Source organism: Lissotriton helveticus, chromosome 4_1 (genome assembly GCF_964261635.1).
Source record: "Lissotriton helveticus chromosome 4_1, aLisHel1.1, whole genome shotgun sequence".
Classification (NCBI taxonomy): Eukaryota; Metazoa; Chordata; class Amphibia; order Caudata; family Salamandridae; genus Lissotriton; species Lissotriton helveticus.
The window spans coordinates 2,008,563,832-2,008,586,550 of record NC_136063.1 but is presented as its reverse complement, the minus strand read 5'-3'; the positions used below and the strand labels follow the sequence as shown (position 1 = coordinate 2,008,586,550).

Here is a 22,719-nt window from a genome sequence, read left to right as displayed (position 1 = left end):
AACAGAGACTGCACTTTTGGAAGTCACAGAGTCAATAAAGGAGGTTCTGGATAGTGGAGGGAAGGCGATGTTGGTTCTACTCGATTTGTCGGCGGCCTTCGATACCGTCCCTCACAGACGTCTTCTCGCAAGACTCCAGGAGATTTGACTGAGAGGGACGGTATTCAATTGGTTTGAGTCTTTCTTGTCAGGTCGCCAACAATCGATTTGGGTCCCCCCCTTTCTCGGCTCCCTTGTCTCCCTTGGCTGAATTGGTGGAATCTCATGGAGCCCGGGTTGTGTCTTACGCCGACGATACGCAGCTTCTTTTTACCTGCGATAAGAACGCAGACTTCGCCGGCGATACCATCAGGAGATGTCTCGAGGCTGTTTTTTATTTTTTCAACTGAACCAGCTAAGATGCAATTCGGATAAATCTGAGATTCTTTTCTTTGGTTGCACCCCTGACGCCCAATGGAAATTGTGGTGGCCTACCGATATGTTTCCCCCATCATCGGCCACTTCTCTGGCAAAAAATCTGGGTGTAAAAATCGATAATGGCCTAACTCTTAAACCCCAGATTCTTAGTGTAGTCGGCCAGTGTTTTGCCCTGTTACGAACCCTCAGGAAATTTCTTCCCTTTCTTTCTCAAGGCCATAGGAGGATTACGGTTCAGGCGTTGATCGGCTCTAGGTTGGACTATGCCAATGTACTTTATTTGGGCCTCCCGGAATATCTTCTCACACGCCTCCAATCTGTACAAAATTCAGCGGCAAGGGCAATTTTTGGCCTCAGCCACAGGGCTCATACTTCGGCTCTTTTGAATTTGCTTCATTGGCTGCCGGTGCGCAAACGTATTCACTTTAAGACTCTCACTATGGCCTTTAAATCTCTGCACGGCATCGGTGCTGTCTACCTAAGGAAAAGAGTGCGGTTCTATTTTCCTTCTAGATCTCTTCACTCTGCCTCTCAAGCACTGGCTGCTGTCCCTGCAACTAAACGAGCGCGTATTGGAGATCGTTCATACAGATTGCTGGCCCCCCAACTTTGGAACAAACTGCCCCTCTCCCTCAGGAAATTAGACAATGTGTTGTCCTTTAGGAAGGGGCTTAAGACTTGGCTGTTTGGACAATATTTCTGCCTGTGTTTTTTCTGGTCACTTCTCTACAGATCTGTATAGCACCGGTACACTCTGCCCGAGTAGCCGAGCGCTCTATAAGACCCCCAATAACATACCATAACATAACAATGCAGATTATTTGTCAGAGGAGTAGAATGTGAACCATTAACTCCATATAGAAGATTCTGGCTGTGACCTATACTTCAAGCATTAAATATTCAGACATGCTACAGAGCTGTCTAATACTGCTTGAAAGACGTACCTGCACGCTTCGTGACAGCCGAAATTCCCACCCCAGCCAGACTATAGATAATGCAGCCACAACAGGCATGCCTTCATTGATCTGCCAAAAAGGGTTGTCAATTTGTCTTTAGGACCTCATGGACATGGCACTTTGACTAGCCATTATTCGAAAGGCCCCCTAAAATGCATGGCATAGAAGCCATGAAAAGGCCCTTAGCCACACTGTAAAATGCACCATGCACTGGCTCTAAGAGGGGGTTGGGGAAATGTTTTACAGTATTAGACTGAGTTCTCATAAGCACTTTAATTCCAGTGTATGTTGGATGCTGCAGAGCTTTACCATATTATGTATTTAAATATGAAAAGAAGAACTTTTTAACCATAGGGACTTAAAGCTTGACTAGTTTAAACCAAAAAGTTTGAGAATTATTGTGTCATTGTAATGATTTTACTTAATCGTGCAATAAAAACCAGCTCTAATTGTGATTCTGTTTAACACTAATACAAGCACAAGCACTGGTTTACAAGAAATATTGTGCTTCATAAATAGTATTCTAAGAATAATGTTATATATTTTTTTTTTACTATGATATTAATGTTTATATTATATCGTGAAAAATTGCTGTCTGCTTTAATGTTGTTATGTTTCTTTTAATTGCCTGCCCTGACAGCATTTTGGAAGGTGCTTAGTTAAAGGTTCCATTCCATTTAAAATATATACGTGTGGCCTGAAGAGCTTGAGATGGTTACCTTAACTGAGTTAAATAATTTATTCTTCTGTAAGAAAAAAAGTTGGAATTGACAAATAAAGTGTAATAATAATAGTATCTCTGACTACACATATGAGATACATTTAATTTAGTAATACAAATAATTATCGAGCCCCAATTGAAAATACATTTTTTATCAAAATAAATTTCCTGTTGTTTAATATAAATTATTGAAAAGCAAATTATTAACACAAAGACAACACATCATAGATTTATTGCCACACTAAATCAACCACATGCAGGGCTAAACTGTTAACTTAAATTTTATAGATCTACAGATACACAGCATGTACTGGACAAAACATCTTCTTTTTCTACTTCCTTTGCTCCAGATTACACAATAATAATATTACTGCCTTGTAGCAGCAAACACTATAAAGAGATTAGAGACTGCTCTTTAGAAAAAGAACATGCAATAAAATTTTGAGATATAATACTCCTATCAAGAATGCATGAAGGTGATTATCTCTCTCCACATAGAATGAATATGTGAAAATATAGGATGAGTGGAATAAAATATTTAATTTAACAATAAGGGTATCAACATATTTTTTGGGTTACTGTACAGGGATAGTTATTCCTAACAAATAATAAATAATAAAGTCACATTATTTGCCTTTTAACAACAGAGGGCATAATTACGAAGTCGATCAGAGTTACCAACTGACATCGTTTCTTGGAAGGAACCGACAGACCATAGGTCAGCGGTTCCGACCACGCAATAAGGATGCAACTGCAAATGGTGTGGTCATAAACATCCATTATTCAATGGGAGCCTGTGCAGCAGGCTCAAACCGTCCACTGCACAAACTCCCATTGAAAAATTGAAGTTTTTAAACATCTCTGCGCCATGTGGGTGGCGGGATGTTTAGGGCAGGGCCAAATGCGGAGGTTCAGGTAGGAAAGGGGGCCTGTTAAGTGCCCCTAAAGTCAGTTTCCGACTGCCAATCCCTGATGGAATGGCCAGCATAGATTGGTTGTTGGAAACCAACAGCCTTAAGGGATTATGAGAGCTTTCTGACGGTGTAAACTCCAACCACCATCATCATAATATGGCGGTCGAACTTTAAACCTTCCATGCCGGTCAGAAATCCTCAGACCAGAGGTCGGAGACTTTCTGACGGACATGCTAATCAGGCCCAGAGTCTCCAGATAATGAAGAGAAACTGAAATTGTTTCCTTTGAGGAATACAATTATTTCTCCATATATTGAGTTGAATTGCATTTGCTGATACTTGCAATGTTTTCCAACAACAAGGATGACCTATGTAAAATGTGTAAATTACTGTTGAAGTATGCCTTTTACTAGGAATTGTTCATTTAGGTAATGATGTATAAACATTTAGAATTGCAATGCACTTTGCAGAGTTACCTCAAATATGCATATCAAATACAGCATAATATTATGAGCATCCAAAACTGTTCACAAATAAGGCACAGAAACATCTATAACAACAAGCATTTTCATACAAATAATTTTATTTAATGTTTTTTTAAATAATCCATTGCACTGGTGGTATGTTGAATCCCTCTTTGAGAGAAAGAAACACACCAGCTCTGCCATTATTATTTTTACAGAGACATTTTATTTAAAAACAACAGAGCTACATTTAAAATGTTTGTACACAAAGTATTATTGTCTTGTTTTGTTTTAAAAAATAAAAAGAAATGTAAACAAAATGAGAAAATGTGCAACACATTTGAAATACATAGCAAAACAGGCGGGATACAATTTTTTACATTATAAGCAAAATTAAGTTTTTGAAATATACAATGTTTCATTAATTTCTTAACATCATTACAATTACCCTGGTTTGTACAAAACATCTTAACTTACGAAAACTTTACAAGAATAACATGCTTGTTAACAAAAGGACATCTTGTGAAACTTTAATGTATATCTGAACTTGAATTCTGCTAATTGAAGTAGATCTGACACATATTGTTCATGTAAACAACTGCAAAACATAGATAGAAAAATACACAAACAAGGAATACATGATGACAGCTGGGCTAAACTTCAAAAAGAGCTTTTCCTTCATTTTGTTATTTGTGAAGTTCTTTAAACAGAAAGGGCAATGGTTTGTAAGGTTGTGCTGTGCAGCTTGTGTGCAAGAACAATATTAGGTTTTGACTGGTAGAAAGTGCAATCTATGTTTCATGTGTTTCCTAATAAAATGACTCAGTGTGGTTAGCGCAGTCGGTTGTTTCTTTGTACAGTAAGAAACCATCATAAAAATGAGTGACAGCACTTAGTGAAATAGTATTACACAAGCACAGATCTATTCTATAACTACTGCACATGACAAATCACTGTTCTGTGCTAATAGCCCTACAATTAGTCATGGTAACTATACAGGAGTAATGCCATTACGCTTCAAAATATATTTTTGCACAATCTAGTATTCAGGCTCTGTACATATTCCAGAAGAAGTGGGATTTCATTACATTTGTAGCTTGATACAATACTAAACAAATATCCAAATAGGCATACCCAATGAATACTTTGGGCTGTCTGAACAAAGGGTAATGTTACGCAGTATGAAATACCTAATTCAATTAAAAAGCACCAAACAAATGATCTTGGCAAATAAGGAAATTTCAGTACGTGTTTTTGAGAGTTTAAAAGACCAAAAGGGATATCAGCTTCATAGCTACAATTTGGAATATTTGAATAGAGAATGTAAACCAGACTGGACTGCAGAATGTGCATGACGCTTTGGAAAAAAAAATAACAAAGCCACATTTTTTAAAGATTTGGAGAATTTGTTGGGAATTGATATGTCCTTGTCTGCTATACATATAAGTGGACTTAACAATTCATATCTGGATATTTCACACTTTTAGCAAAACTGAAAGGACAATTTGGCATTTCAATGGAAAATCCTTATATCAATAACAACTGCGGTAGTATTATTGTTGGATCTGGAAATGACACTACTTTTCATGGAGCAAAGTTGCTTAAAAACAGCTTTGTAAACTAATGATAATTGGTACCATGTTTTCTATGCCATAAATGGCAATGAACATTTTTCTGGGGAGCACTTAATGTATTTTTAAACAAAATATTTTAGCAGGTTTTATACTTCAGTCAATGTATTCATATTCATACACAACATCCTTAATGCTGATGCAAAATATGTCAGCACAGCACACTTCTTTCTCAAAGATATAGAAGAGACTGTGGGCAATAAAGAACATATGTACTAATCAAGTACAATTTGACCAACTTTGGTCTTTGTTTGCCATCTTATCCCATTACTAAAAACTTTTTAAAAATAAAAGAACTTGCTTTAACTTATTAAGGTTAGCAAAGAACATTTTCTCCTTAAGATCTTAATAAAAGACATCATGCTGAACACTGAAATCTGCCCATGGAAATTAATGCATTAATGAAGTTAATTACACCTGCAAATAATTAAATGATATGTCAAGTGAAAATAATTATTTGAATGAGCTACTGTGTTTTTCTTTCTCCTGTTAAATTTTGGTACTATATACAAATACATATGGCTGTGAACAGCAATGCATTTTTGGGTAAACCAGCATATGAACAACAAGATGACCTAATATTTTCATGATATGTGTTATAAATGTGTCTTAAAATTATTCAGACCATTTGGCATGATGTATTATTATTACATATTAGAATCAATATGCAATTAATTGCTAGGGAAGACAAATATGCAGTTTGTTAATATTTCATTTTTCCTTCCTTCTTTCATATGTGGAAATTTTGATCTGGGATATATGAGGAAAATAACACATTGCAGCTCGAGGGAACTAGGTTTTCGGAAATTATATTTTTGACAATGGATATCCTGTTGGGATTGGGGCATTTGATAATAGAAAAGATTCAAACGTCCTCCTACAAAGCACACATGTGCTCAACATTCTTTGTGGTGTCTGGTATTCACAAAAAAAGCAAAATTGAGCAACTCCAACCTAACAAGGGTATGTGAGAAACTGGTTTGAATGTGAAAGTGCATCATCTCATCTAGTGAAATAGTATGGGAATATGAATGTAATATCTCATGTAGAATCTCTACAACTTTCTATCAAATTTATTGTATTGAACAAACTTAATTCATATTGCTCATACAATAGCAATTTAAGTGTATTTTTCATCTTCAAGTGCATAATAAGTACTCCAAATCTACTACCAAGATCAGTAAACATTCCAAGAAAAATCCAAATACTATCCTATTACCGTCAATAATGGTCTATATGCACCAGGTTGTATTCTTTTTTTTAATTGCACTGCCGTTTGCTTATTTAGATTTTTTTTTTTACTAAACTGAAGAATTAAAAAAGACAGCAGAAGGAATTTCTTACCAACCATTTTTGGCACATTTTTCTTCGTATGACCATTTTAGATATAAAAAACTGCTAAAACACAAGAACATTTGAACAGGTCCAAAATAGACTACCCTGAGTAAAAGGATGAAAGAAAAAGCTTTAAAGAGAATATCTAATGGTGCATGCAAAGAGAGGAAAGGCAAAAATTCAAAGATATAAAATTAAAATGATGAGAAAATCAGATCAATGATCATATAGGTTATGTATTTATTCATATTTGTGTTTTTACTTTTGGCTTTTCAAAATTTGTGTGAGACTTTATGTTCAAATGTTTTATTCCTACACAGAGCTTTCATCAGAATTTAATATTATATTGAACCAGAATCAGTGTTGTGCCCTGGCTGCCATGACACACACGGGTTGTACCCAGGTCAACCAAGTTCTGCAGAATCTCAACATTAAAGTAGGGTTTGAGGGATCTAGTTTTAGGTGTACATTGTGATGTTGCTAAAGTACCATGCATATATATAGGAGCAGCTACAAATATGTTACATAGGTAAAATGAAATAGAGAGCAAAATAATGTCTTTGTTCCTATTTTCTGAACCTGAAAAATGGGTATCAGAACCTGAAGGATTTCCTCCTAATAGAGTGAGGACAGCAACAACACACATGTTCTAGATCACAAAAGAAAGGTATCTTACTCTGTGCATCACGCATTCTACTAGACAGGAAAGGATTCTTAGATGTTCTTGAATGAGCTGAGCTTGTTGCTGTCTGTGGTGCAATTTAAGTAAACACTTTAGCCTCAAATGCGTACAAATAATGTACACTGAATGTGCTCAAATGAATTTGAATTTGATTTTCAAATTTATATCATTTCTCCCTTGTGGTTTCTATCTGCCAATATGTTTTACATATTTTCTAATTAGCATTTTTACTTTACACAAAGGTTTGTTGTACTAAAAATAGCAATAACATATTGAAAGAGAACTAATACATATGTATACTGCAATTTTCTCTTTCATTCTATATGCTTAATAATAGAACTAGGTTTTTTTAAGAATATTACTGAAATTAATTAACTCTAGTAAGCCTGTTAGTAGCCACTTCAGTCTGTGGCTATTCAATATTCTTGTTAGGTTTTGGATATTTTTCAAACATAGGATAAATATTTGTACATTTTTTGTTTGCTGCCTGGCAAAATTACCCCTAGTGTGTTCTATTTCTTTTGTTTCGCTGACTGAACACATTAATGGATTTCTGGACATTTATGTGAGATCCTTCTATGCATTCTCATTGCAGAGTGGTCTCTAATTTGTATGGTTACTGAACATTTCATTTGTCCACTAGAGGCCCACCTGACTAACCAGTTTGCTGGTGTGTTCTTTTAATTTTTTAGGTCTGTCCTTTGAGATGGCTTTATCTGTCTTGGCAGACTATTGTGTTTCTGAATAAACATACAAAATCTAGATACATTGAGGGGCTTTTGCTTAGCAGTATTCATTGCTTGTTCGGTTCAATTACAATTGGCATTCATGTTTTGCTTCCACCTACCACAGCGGACAGAATGGGACAATGGGTCAGCTCATTGGCTCACTTCATTCTGAGTTCCTACATTAAGCTTTTGCACATGGTACACATCTGTTTACAAATAGTTACTCACTCTTCAGACACATCTGGTTCAAAGTATGTATTATTTTATTTATATTTTTGTTATACCTCTACATACCTGCTATTTATTTTGCCTGCAGTTTGAGTGCAAAGGTTGCGTTAGGTGGTGATTTATTTTATATCTGCCTTGTAAAGTTGTTAAAAAGTTTTTATATGACAGTCCAACATTGTAGCTGATAGCAGTTTGAGGGCTTGGTTAGCTTATAATCATTCTTGCCTCCTTTTCTAATAAATAATAATAATATTAAAATGCATGGCACAATAAGGTACCTTATCCAAGTTGTATTGCTGTATGATGAGACCACTAAATGCATTGAGTAAAATACTGCTAACCAAATGCTTGTAAATGTATATTGTTACATGACAATGATGCAATATCAACTTGTACCAGGAAATGTGAAAATCTTAATAAACAAATTTAAGCAACAAAAAAAATGCATGGCACAACTGAAAAGTGTGTTATTTTAAAAATATCACTAGGAATATTGCCCCATCAGTGAATGTTTTTCAATTTCTAATTTTTGTGACAAGTATAAGGGCACCATGTGTAAGTCACTACATGTTTTTTTGTATTTCCTTTTTATTTTGTGGAATTTATTAAATATAATTTTCGTTAAAGTAATCAATCACAGAAGATTGCGAACACATGATCTACTGGCTTTTCTAATACTTGTTTAATAACGTAATCATTCCGGTAGCTACTATATCCATCAACTCTTGTTATATAAACAAGTGTGAGATTAGACAAACTTCAAAATTATATAGTCACTATTGACAAATGTCAGATTTACTTATGAATATTAGTTCTGAAGACTGTTCTCCTCATAGGATATATAACATCTCAAGCTAGCAAGCCATATCCACTATAAGTGTGCATTAATGCACAAGAGGCAGAAAATAGATATGCTTTTAGCTTGCTTGCTTGGTGTAAAACAAATATACTACATCAATGAATTTAATGTATTTGATAAACACAGCCCTGGTGTCTTGAAATGACAGTTATGTCCGCAAATCAATTACCAAGGAGTCTGTCAATAGGCTACCAAATATGCATAGGCCAGGCAGTAATCCTGCAAACCTTATCATGTTTCAGTTGTTTTCTTTGCTTTTGTCTTATTATATTTGTTCAAGCACCTAAAGAAGTAAAACTTCATGCAAGTGAAGGGTTTGCTTTCAGTTCTCCTATACAATACATTAAAGTTTGGAGCTGTTTATAGAGTAATTGTGAAGTATTAGGTGCTGAAACACACTTCAGTCTCTCTCCTTTCAAAGTCAAAAAGCCTATTTAATAAGGAACACAAAAGCTCATAACAGTGAGATACATTTTAGACAATTTATCTAAACTGTAACATTATATCTCTGCTTTCAAGGTGAAATGCAACTGAAGAGGTGGCAGTTTGCCTTATCTATTTTAAATATTTTTCAGTCTCCATTTTGCCGTTGCTTATACTGCAACATCTAAGGAAGCAGTTTGCATAAAAATCAGCAAAAACAATATTGATTTAAATTAAAAATGCTTCATTGGAAAATGGTCACATCCTTTGATAATGCTATTCTGTGGTTAGTTAAAAAAAAGGCTACCAATTAACGTTTGAATGTATGCATACTTACAAATTGCTCTCACCTAACCAATTTGTACTAATTTCATAGTATTATTAAGTTATGTAGCTTTTATCTTTTAATAATCTTGCACCTTATTCAATAGCGGAAAAATGTACCTGACATGCACATTGGGAAATCAGAATTAGAGTGAGGCAACACTTTAATAATGTATAAATTCTCCATGATGAAATAAATATTTGATGGAGCCCATGGCTGTGAATAAATAGTCAATAAAAATATTATGCGAGGCCAAAAATATTCACCTTTCCACTATTTTTTCTGACGTTATCAGTCAATACGATACCAATAAATACATAACACAACATCCTTTCTCAATTAAAAATATATTATCATCATGCTTTCTTTCGTGTTTATGTTCATCTAATTATTTTGAGTTGGGTCACATTTGCCTTCACAGCTCTTTACATAGGACATAAATCAATAATTCAACTATAGAGCGAATCCTCACCATGAAACTGACAATACATACATCATTCATGCCATGTGTGTACAAGAGTAATGTAAATCAGTCTTGATCTGGAAACTGGATGTGCAATAATACTTTTAGTTTTATATACAATGACATATAGGAAATGAAATTTTACAATGATGTTTGATTTCTCAGAATTGCCATCAAGGTCAGGAGACTTCATGTTGTATTCATCTAAAAAACTCTCCCAAAAAAAGTCTCAAAATCTTAAAGGAACAAAGGTGTTGAAAATAAATATAAGAAACGATGGATTGCACTATTAATATGTTATATATTGTTATATATTGGAGCTACATGCATGGCAGTGCTGAGGGAAAAATCTAACAGCTGCACTTGTAGAGGTTGCAACTTGGAAACTTTATATTTTATATCTGAACCAGATTTAATTTGGTGCTGGATTGATCTGGTAAAGAGCTGAGCATATGTAAAAACCTAAATCCACTTTGGTAGTGTGAAAATGAGTAGTAGTGAAGAAATGAAGACATCCACATCGATATGATTTAGGGTATGCCTTTGATTTGCATAGATGTCCTCACAGCTTTCCTGTGTCAATAAATCAGGTGTGTTCCAGGAAAAGTGTGATATTCAATGTTTTCACTAGCAACCACCCATCAGCCCAAACTCTACTCCTGCAGACTAGCCTTTCAGAAGAACATCCACATAATGTTATTGTAGACAAGAAATCATACATTTTAATACATATAAAAACATCATCCTTATGGAGCATCCCTTCCACAATGTCCCAGGAAACAATGGGGGTGTTTCGGATATTTCATATGCATATTGCGCCACTTAAGCTTCCTTGAAGAAACTATAGTTTTAGAAGTGCTCATGGAATTACGGATTCCCCCACAACTGCCCAACACAAATATCATGGGAATATCTACACAATTACCACATTTTCCAACTGTGAATAACAATTCCACAAAATCTGATTCACTGAACCAATATCTTTGTGGTTTCTTTGTGAACATGTACATTTGATTGCCATATACAGAAGGTTATTGAATCGCCTTGTGTATTTTTACTTTCCTACCAATGAATATCAAATTATTTGTGTAATGACATTTTTAAATGTACATCAAGCATGTTAAGGTGGATATATTTCAATTTGATAACTTCCAGGTCAAAATAAGATTACAATGTTTAATTTAAAAAAAAATTGCCAATTAAGATCATACTGAATCATCAGACTCAATATTATGTTTGGAAATTTTAGTCGAAACGTTGGGATTGATGACTAACTGATGCCGTATTATGCACTATTCAATGTTTAATGTAATGTAGCTCTGTATTTGAAGCTAATTAATGCTTGTACTATTAAACAAACACTATATCTACAAAATGAAGGGAGACAACTTCATATAAATATAATGTTGTTTTGATGCTGCATATTGTCCAAAATTGAAGGCAATGTTTATGTTATCCAGTCAGGAAATACGTGATTTCATAAAACATGGCGTAATGGCAAGATCCAAGTGAAACAATGCAATAAAAACTGTAGTAAATGGTTAAACAATACGATATATTTACAAATCTTTACAGTTGTTTCTGGGAATGTTGATTTCAAATGGATAGGATATCAAAAGAGGCATAAAAAATATCTAAAAAGAAGTTACAGACATGAATGGTATTCCACCAGTAAGAGTCTCTGTGCTGGTAGAGGTAGAACAATGACCATGATAAGGACATAATAGCAGCTGCTATAATAAGTGGGCTTCAAGACGGAGCCAGTGGAGTCCTTGTCGCGTGAAACGGACCAGATCAGTCATGCTGGTATGTTGTGTTAATGGTCCCATCACCTTATTTAGATCTTGAAAAAAATCTGTAATGTGGTAAATAAAAATTAAAAAGTTCATTTGATAAATCATATTTATGCATGAAATCATACAAGATCTTTCAATATATTCTCAGACGACATAAGAGGCACATCAAATATATGCTATGTTCGTATCTGGCTTATTTTCTATTTATATAGAGACTATAACACAATAGCATTGTAATGGTTAGATTTTAGAAGAACTGAAGGACTGTGACACTAAGCCAATTCTAACCGAATACAAAATACACAGAGACACAGTTATTTATTTGTGAAAAGCTTTGAATAATACACTAATTCAGCTTCAGTGATGGGATACCGAATAATTACAGAAAAATAGTCAGAACTGCACCTAACCTATTTCACCTACAAGTGATAAAATGTTACCAATCTATTACTCAATTACAGTGTGATGGCCTACTTTTATTTAAAAAAAAAGGCAAAATAGAAAAATTCTGGAGAATATTTCAAATAACTAAAATCATACCACTACCTCCTTACATCCACTCATCTTCCAACTCTTTTGATATTAATATCTATGAAGGAGGAGGAAGTGAATAAGATACTATACAACAGCACAAATGTCAATGTTATGTTGCGAACTCATTTGACATCATGGGTCAGATTTACTAAAATATACCACAATGCTACAACCATAGTTGCTGTTTTGTATTTTGCAAGGGAGCATTAGCAGTGTAGAGCCATATTTACTACATGACTTGCTTCAGCCCTCTTACACTGCATTGGTGAACAAACAGGCTGCCTATCACCATGCAAGCATCATGGTGCAAAGGTGTATGCATGATGTCTTGCATAATTATTGTACTAGAAGTACACACTTCCATTTCAAAATGTTATCCGTAGGCACTTTTAAAAATATTTCACATATTGTGTAAACTGTCTGGAGAAATAAATATATTTCTCCAACTTTGTGATTGCTTAAAGGATGTGTCACTATCACATTCAAAAGTGGACCCGTATCAAGGATGTACATTTGTTGGCAAAGCTGCCAAAGGGACGTGCTATGCATACATTTCAGATACTTTCACAGCCTTTCTGAACTTCATTTTAAATACCCTCATCAATGTATACCCTGTACTGTGAAAGATATGTTCGGATTGATCTGTCTAATTTCATACCAACTTATAGATTTGTGCATAAGATTGCCACAGGAATCACCAGCATCTTTTCTACATGACTTAAACATTTTGTCAAAACCTTCCAAAACCCTATCAGATTAAAACATGAATACAAGGATAACACCAGCATTTGAAGTAATTGATAAGAGAAGCCAAGAGTAAGTTGTGTATGTATTTATTTTCTTAAGAGAGTTCAGTTTCATGAATTTGAAATAATTGCACAAAAGAATTAAGAAACAGACAATAGTGAGAAAAGGGATGCACTGACTATTTCAAAATGTGCTGCTTAAAGGGCTTATGAATTAATTATTTATATAAGTGGAACTACAACATTCTCGCAGACATATGCATTGCATTTATATGTTCATTGTATTGTATATGCTCACTAATAGGGGTTTATGGAGACGATGAAGGATTGTACACATCTAGTGATTAATTTAATATTTCAGATGCACAATCTATACTACTATAATAAAGGAAGAACTTTCAGCCTTTGAGGCAGGTAAACTCGGGAACCACAGTGCCAATCCACACACCCGATACACCTTTGGAATCGTCAGGGTGTGTAGATGGTTATAGGCTATATACATTTTTTTTAAAACGTTATTTAAAAAATTTACAGGAAACAAAAAAGTAGTCCCTCCGAAGTAGCGCCGGCCACAATGTGCGTGCTCACATCAGGAGCGTGGGGAGGAGCGGCGTCCAGGAGCGCGACGAGAAGCGGCGGACATGGCGCGGGGAGGAGCGGTGACGTGAGGAGCAGCGGACAGGCCAGCAGCGGTGCGAGCAACGGACAGTCTGGAGGAGCGGCAGCTGAGGTAAGGGAGCGGCGGACATGGTGCGGAGGAGGAGCGCTGACGTGAGGAGCAGCGGACAGGCCAGCGGCGGTGCGAGCAGCGGACAGTCTGGAGGAACGGCGGCTGAGGTAAGGGGACCCATGTCGGGGCAGGCGGGGGTCGGGGCAGGCGGGGGACGGCCCGGGCGGGGGCCGGGCTGCTGGACAATGTCGGGGCGGGCGGGGGTCGGGGAAGTCTTTAGCTACTGGACAACGGCGGGACGGGCTGCTAGTTATATATACAATTATATTTCAAGTTTGTAAGTGACAAGCAGATGCTAATTTCCCAGCATCACACTTTTGGAGATGGAAGTGGTTAACTTCAGTCAGTGGTTTCCAGTGTTCGGCACCAGCATTTAATTGTCAACACCAGCACTTATGACAGTCTGCCACATGATGTAGATGACGTGGAAGAGGTGTGGCACAGCGGCCAAAGCGACTGACTCCGGAACCTGAGGCTCACGGTTTAATCCCCGGGGCTGGTGGCAGATCAGCCCAGCACCATGTGACTCTGGGCAATAGCTCGCTTAATCTTCCCAAGGGCCCCCAGTGCCTTGATACCTTTGGGTAATTGTTCGTGCTTTACAAATACTGGACATTTACATTTACTGTCTAAATTAGAAATGAGCACAACAACAGTTGTTTATTAATTCAATATATTTAAAAGGACTAAAACCTACTGCCAAAGGCACTGTTATATTGTTGGAAGCCTGGAATAGTCTGAATTGTCACACTTGTAGTAGTGTTCTGGGCAATTGTTGTGTTGGTACTGTCATTGGCAGTGGTGGCAGGGGCAATGGTTAGTGCAATGGTTAGTGCAATGGTTAGTGCAATGGTTAGTGCAAGCTGTAGCGGCCTCCTGAGGAGGGCCCTGACACCTATTTTCTTTTTACAAATTAAGCACTGGCTGGGATTCGAACAACAGTCGCCAGCTTCCAAAGTGGACAAAGTAACCAACTGAACACCATCCATGCATAACTATGCATGGCATATTACAGCCCCACAATCTTCCTTTCTCTTCCTTACACATTATCAGGCTTTTGTTTAACCATAAATGCCCATCTGGCTAACCTATAAAGCCACGTTTATAATGTCACCAATTTATTATGTTGCTCATATATTTTTCTTTAGATGATTAACCCTATGCTGCGTACAGCATTCTGAACATGCCTAATGCACAGTACATTTTGATGAAGCACTTTAATACTGTATAAAAAACATTTTACAAAATACATATTAGAACACATGCTTACCTTTGTTCTCTTTGGCCAGTTTGTCTGCCAAATCCCAGTGTTCGTAACAGCGCAACACATTGTTGGTGATGTTAACGTGACTGGCTGCCATGTGATGAATACGCTGTGGGATTGCAATTGTGCCAGTGGCAGTGCCTGCAGCACTGCTGCCGCTTCCAGCAGCTGTGACTGGAGAGGGGCTGACAGCCATAGGGGAAGGTGTTTCTGTGCTCCTGAAATGTTAAAAAGATTCAGATGAGCACAAACTCAGCAATGACCAGCCCTCTTTATATAATGTTCCTGCATTCTTTGATTATTAAATTGTCCATTTTCAAGAACCTTATTTGGCCATGAAATAATACCAGTTATATTTATTCTGGTACTTGTGATCTTATTTATTCCATTACATAGAATAAAAAAAATCAAAGACAGAAGAAAAATATCATTCTGTTAATTGTAGGGAATTTGTCTTTTTTTAATGGACTGTAGTTTCTGGAAGGATTCTGCCATTTGACATGTTCCATTTGCAGAGCTGTAGATAAGTAAAACACAAGGCATTTTATGCTTCTGAGGTTAGTGTCATTACTCAAATAAATGTAGTTCTATTTGAATTTCACAATAAATTTCTCTGTTCTGCCATTGTTTTCTTCAATGAGTGAGATAGGGATGCCACAGCTTGTCTTTGTACTGAGGAAATTTTACTTATTTTTTGGTCTTCACAACATCTCTGTTATTGAGACAACTACACACTCGTATGGGTAAAGATACTCTACCTTACCCCCTCATTTGAAGTAACTTCACTGTCCTTTGCCCATGGAATTATAGCTAGTCTAAGAGTGTCTCTCTCATTAGAAAAACTGCTTTGTTTTGTAAGTGTAGGTATCATAACTGGGCTCTACCTTTAGGATGGTTGCACTATCTTGTGAGAAATTACCCTCTCCCTTATCTCTCCCATTGAACCAGCTGCAAGTGTTTGTGTTTATGGATATTTTAACTTGTCCCTAGGCCATTACAGGTGCACAGTGTTGTGAATATAAATACACTAGCTTGCTTCTCCCATTAAGGCAACTGCATTGTTTCATGATTATGGATACTTTAGATTATAACTTTTACTGAGACAACTGCTCTCTTTAGTTTTGAATAAGACTACTGCAGCTTGCCTCTTCCATTAAGGCATGTCCATACTCTTATTAGCCTTGATTCAATTCTTGTCCACTGATGCAGCTGCACTCTTTTTTTATATTAATGTTTTAGCTTATTTCTGCCCTAAAAATATGTACTCACTCAGGAGTATCAATACTCTAGTGTGTCGCTATCATTGAGATAACTGCACATTTGGTAAAAGATTTTTATTATTGCTTGTCTTTTCAGTTAAATAAATTGTGTCTGTCACTGAGAAAAATGAGAGTATAAATATTTTAGTTTCCCTTTGCCATTAAGGGTGTGTATTCTAGCTTTTCAATTTTATTGAGACAACTACCCTCTTCTTTTAGCATGGGTATTCTAGTATGTCCCTGTCATTAAAACACCTGCACTCTCTTGCAACTAGCTTGTTCTAGAAGTATGCATACTTTAACTTTACTTTAACTTGTCACCTTTATTGAAACTACTGCTCTATTCTGTTGTGGGCTTGGAAACTCCAGCTTCTCTCTGTCAATTGAGACAGAGAATTAGCATTCTAGTGTATTTTTTCAGTTGAGACAACTTCACTAATTTTATTGCAAGACAATTAATATTTAATTGGGATGGCACAAGTAATAAAGTCACTAATCTGTAAGGTCCAGTTTCAGTCATTTAAACCTGAATTTATCCCCTGGTAGCTTAATGTGTAAAGCATGTAAAAGTGCCAAGCAGCTAAAATGTCAAAGATACAATACAATAAAATGCCACTCCCTTTTTTTAAAATAGAGAAACATTTATTACGCAAAATGGCACCCAAATAGTAAAAACTTAATAAGCGTACGCGGAGATGTGAACTTTTATAATTGTAAGTGAAAATAATGCAAAAAAGCACAAAATGCCAATGATGGTGGGATAAAACAGGTACACTGGTGTCAATGAAAATGTGTATGTCCTAAAGCAGAAAAGGAATTTAGAACTTTTTAAAGAAGAAAAATCCTCCCTGAGCGGGCCACCACTGAAATTGTTGCCGCTGCAGTGGAACCTAATTACCACTAGCTGGATCGCTGAAGCTTTGGAGATTTCTCACTGAAAGTTCCAATTCAGAATGTGACTTAATCATTTTTTTGGAGGTGCTAAGAGTGGGTTGAATCCTTTTTCTGGCAGATCTTTTCCAAACTTTTTTCTGGTGCCAAAGCAACCAGAGTAGTATACTTCTAAGGTCCCCAGGGAAGCAGTTAGAGGCTCTCACGTTGTCAGAAAGAGGTCAACAGCAGTGTCCACTGCAGCTCCAGTTGCTATTCACCAGTTGAGCACTTCAGGAAAAATGCCTCTTCCAGCTTGTGGTGCCCCTGTGGATACAGACTCTTGGTGTCCACTATTATGGGAGCATGCCCAGCCCTGCAGGTTTAATCACAGGTCTCAAACAACAGGTGCAGTCCTTCTTCTGTTTTTCCACAGGTCCAAAGAGTGTTCTGACTTGCTGCCTTGCATTTATGCCTGGTAGCAGCTAGTTGTTGTGGAAGACTTCTGGACACTCTGTAACCAATAAGGTAAAAGTACCGAGGAGCAACCCACCCCCTTTTTCAGCAGCTACTATCTGCAAGCAATCACCCAGTGTTCTGCACCCTCAAATGGGTAAATACGTCTCCCCTGAAAAGAGCCTGTGAGCCCATCTAGAGGTTTGGCCAGGGTAAAGAGCAGTAGCTTCCTGGGTGGTCACTCAAAACTGGATCTAGGGGGTAGCTTTTCCCCCCACTGGATGTGGTGCTAGACTGCCTAAGGACAAAGGCTGAGGCATTTATTTATTTATTTATTTATTTATGAGCTTATAAAGCGCATTTATGCCCAAAGGCGTCCTGGCGCTGCATGCTAACTCCAGAGCTAGACGGGGGGCTAATCCATGAATAACCAGGTCTTGAGCCCCTTTGGGAATAAGAGAAGCTCTGACGCCTTTCTAAGATGCCCTGGCAAATTGTTCCAGGATTTTGCAGCACAGACGAAGAAGCTGCTTCCTCCCCATCTGGCCTTTTTTACACGTGGCACCACAACTAGTCTGCCTTCGGCTGATCGAAGCGCTCTGCCCGGCACATACCATTTTATCCCACTGCTCAGAAACTCTGGACCTATACCCTTCAGTGCCTTGAAAACTGTGCACAGAGCCTTGAACTGATCACGTCTTGGTATTGGCAACCAGTGTAATTGCCTAAGCCCCTCACACACTGAAACAAACCTAGGGATCCCGAGCAAAAGTCTTGCTGCCGCGTTTTGAACCAACTGCAATCTGTATTCATGCTTCTTTCTCAAATTGAGATACAGGCTATTGCAGTAGTCCAAACGCGGCAATGTGAGGGCAGTGACAGCCGTCCTAAAGCCCTCCACTGGTGGAAAGCATTTTATCTTCATTAATATCCTAAGGATATGAAAACAGGATGATACTACACCACTGACCTGGTCCCCATAGTCCAAGTTTTGGTCAATAATCACCCCCAGATTTCTGGCCTTCCCAGAATGGATGGGTGAATTTCCCAATGCCTCTGGCCACATATCCGGAGTCCAGATATTTGGATTGCTTCCAAACAGAATTACCTCAGTCTTCCCAGCATTTAATTTGAGACAGTTTGAGGCCATCCAATCCACCACGCTCTTCAGGCAGTCATGACATCTCGCAGTCATGTTCACTCGAGACCCTCGTTGTAATGATAACACAATTTGAGTGTCGTCTGCATATGATGTGAGTTGCAGACCGAAAGACCTTTTCAAATCCGCCAGCGGGCTGACATAAATATAAAAGAGCGTGTGGCTGAAGGAGGACCCCTGCGGCACACCACAGGAAAGGGTGAAAGGTTTTGATTTATCCATCCCCATGTCAACTGTCTGAATTCTGTCTGTCAAAAAGGACTTAAGGAGACTCCAGGCTGGGCCCCCCAGCCCTGCCCCTGTCAACCGGACCATCAACACTACATGATGGACCGTGTCGAAGGCTGCCGACAGATCGAACTGAATCAGCACAGCAGCCCCTCCCTGGTCCACCGCCGCTCTTACCTCTTCCGTGGCTTTGACAAGGGCAAGTTCCGTTCTATGACCTGCATGGAACCCAAATTGTGTCGAGTCTAGAGCATTGGTCTTCTGGAGGAACGAGCTAAGTTGTTGATTGATGGCCTTCTCTAGAATCTTAACCGGAAAAGGGAGGCGAGATATGGGTCTATAATTATTGGGGTCCTTAGCATCTAGGCTGGATTTTTTTAAAACGGGAAGTATAGATGCAGATTTCCACTTCCTGGGGTACTCACTGAAGTCCATGATCTTATTGAGCATGGGAGTGAGAGTGGAAGTGATGACCTCGAGGCAGGTTTTAAGAACTGCGGGTGGACAAGGATCATTGGGAGAGCCAGATCGAACCAACCGCAACAGATTTAAAACCTCCGTGTATTGTAAAGGGTTGAACCGCTCTAAGCTATCCTGGCCCTTCCCAGTTTTTTTCCCAGTACTGGTTGCCACAACCCCGCCTCTCCTTGGGTTTTGGAAAAGGAAGAAAAAATCCCTTCAACCTTATTCCTAAAGGATGAAGCTAGAGACTCACACAAAGCTGCGCTGCTCTGAGAGCATGGCTTAGTTGGCATAGTCAGCCTGGTGATGGTCCTGAAAAGTTCTCTAGAGGAGGAACTAGCCCCCTCAATTTGCTCAGCAAAATATACCTTTTTCGCCTCCACAATCAGTTGCTTGTAGAGAGTAAGACTTTCTTTATATTTTTCTTTATTAGTGGGACAGTAGCCCCTTCTCCAGATCCTCTCGGGCCTCTTACACTCTGTTTTATGTTTTTGTAGAAGGTCAGAAAACCAATGTGCCGAAGGCTGCGCTCTCCTTGGTGTGAAAGATTTGATCGGCGCAAATTGGTCGCAGGCATTACAGTTCCTCTGCCATTTCAGCATTTTCTGGAAATTTAGGTGCACTTGATGTTAGGAACTTCCCCATCTCCTGCCCATTTATATTCTTCCAGACCCTGACGGAGATTTTATTCCTTAATCTGTCCGCAGCTACATTTCCGGATCCTTGATTAAGCGAGAAAAAAATGGCCGCCTTATCAGACCAGGAGAGAAGTAGCACATCTAGCAAATCCAGACCGGCATTGTTGGAAAAAATGCCCTCTAGTGTGTGTCCAGCTGAGTGCGAGGGAACCCGTGCGTGCGTGCAGCACCCCCCCTCAGCGCCTTGAGACCCTCACGGGTGAGTAGCGCGCTCTATAAATACATTGATTAATTGATTGATTGATTGAGACCCACCACCCTTTGGTCCAGTCCTCCATCCCCCAAAAGCCCAATCAATCTATCAGTATCCGAGTCTAGGGCATTCTCTAGATGAAAATTTAAATCTCCCATAATCGTAAAGGTGTTTGCGCATAAGCCTGCTTCCAACAAGGTACCCAGAGAATCCAAGAACAGACCTCTGGGCCCCGGGGGCGATAAATAAGAATCCCTTTAAGGTAATGTGGGTGGAGAGTCGCACGATAATGGATAGAGCTTCACATGAATCTATGGAGGCGATGGAAAAAGAGGGCTGAATGCTAGAATGGTAAATAACCGCCAGCCCTCCCCCTCTCCCCGAAGGACGATCCAGCGTGTAGCACAAAAAATTGGCTGGCAAAGCCTTCACGATATCAGGGCCAGAGGTTTTATCAGTCCATGTCTCCGTTATAAATGCCATCCTTATCTGATGATCCTCCAGCAATAAACTGCACTCCAGGCCATGTTTAACCAATGACCTGGCGTTTAGCAGTACACAGTTCAAGGAGGGAAAAGCGAGCCCAATTCCTGGGAAGGCTTCACTTTCCTCCTAGAAAAACCACAAGGTTCTGCCAAAATCATAGGAAGGGGGCAGCCGCAGCTGAAACAAAGATCTGTGAGCTGGACAGCTGAGCTGAGCAGAACAGATTCAGCCCTCGTTAAGAAGGCATCTAAAGTTCCTACCACGCTTTTCCCGAGGATTATTTTCCTCCTACTCATTTTTAACTGATTATCCAACTTTCAGGACTTATTTGATCAGCTCCCTGGTACAGTGCAAATTTGCTAGTGAGAATAAGGTGACTAATGCAATATTAAAACATATACAAAAAAGAAAGGAAGTAAATGAATCTATACAAGTCACAATGTAAAAATGTTCCACAAGACTATATTAAAAACTTATACTGTGAATGATTGCCATTTTAACGTTAAAAAGTAAGTTCTATCTACACCAACAATAACGTCCTCACATTTATGAGTTTGTATAATCAATATGGGCCCAAGTCCAGGAATATCTAGATAGTCAATCACACCTTGGTCCAATCGCTGACTCAAAAATAAAAGCAAGTGGAACCCAGAACTGACAGTACCTGCACTGAGGTCCTCTTGGGCAGCAGGGGCCCTCGAGTACTGCCTTCTGTCGCGCTGCACTGTGTCAGAGGCAGCGTGGAGCAACTGCTGCAAGGTCTTATGATCCCGACCTCGGGACGCCTTTCCCCTCACGACCCAATCGAATCCTGGTGATTAAGAAGATGACCGTTGCCCCTCATGATAAGTGGGCTGAGGTGCCTAATAATAACTGAGCTGTTGGGTTCCATTTGGAGAGCGTGTCCCATTCGGTATGAGCGAGATTACAGGGGTGGCCCAGCCCGGCCTCGTCCAGTCTCCGACGGGCTCAGACGGGCCTCGCCGTGCTGGCAATTTCCTTCAGCGGCCCCCTGGGACTTGGAGTCCTTCGCGGTAAGTTTGCAGCCTCCTTCTGTGCGACTAGGCCCCTAGTCAATTGTCCCTGCTCTAGGAGTACTTTCCCCATCTCTTTGACACCTCATTCAGGCCAAGTACAGGCTGTGGCTGAAGAGCTAATACAAAGTTAATTTAATTTTTTTTTTATAAAAATGCAACTTCACCATTAATTTGGGTTTTTAATATATAGAAAAAATGCCTGTGAATTGGGTCTGTAGCTGGAGCAGATCAAAGGGTATAGAGTAAAGTGTATAATCAATACTTTGACTTTTCCTATGTGCAAGCTACATCCTGACGAGTGGCAATGCTGTTTTAGGCCTACTCACTGAGGGAGCATGCCATCTCTAATGTTACACATGTTAAACTCTTAAATATTATGCACCCCTTCTTAAGATAAAAAGGTGTCCTTGGGGGTGCCGTATTTTATTATTAAAATTAGTTTTTTGTAATTCTCAAAAGGGTGATTTTGACTAGTCTGCACAATAGGGTTAAAGCAGTGATTATCAACCTAAACATGAAATGCCTGAAGCTGTGCTTTTCTTGTCACGCTAGTGGATGACACAATAAGTGCTGCACTCCGCATGTTACATTTAAAATGTTTATGCCATAGGTGTATTTTTAAACCATATACAATGACCTTATAAGAAAGGTAAAT

At 38.6% G+C, this 22,719-nt stretch overlaps 1 protein-coding gene across 1 annotated transcript in view; it reads right to left on the bottom strand.

Moving 5' to 3' along the window:
• Nucleotides 1–5,329: 5,329 nt before the first annotated feature.
• The window catches only part of AFF2 (ALF transcription elongation factor 2), a 971,857-nt gene continuing 954,467 nt past the window's right edge, over nt 5,330–22,719 (bottom strand). The window contains exons 20-21 of the mRNA XM_078688633.1: nt 15,223–15,434; nt 5,330–12,001 (exon numbers count right to left, since the gene is read on the bottom strand). Of these exons, the coding sequence (XP_078544759.1) occupies nt 11,880–12,001; nt 15,223–15,434 (334 nt within the window). The 3' untranslated portion in view covers nt 5,330–11,879. The remainder of the gene's footprint in view (nt 12,002–15,222; nt 15,435–22,719) is intronic.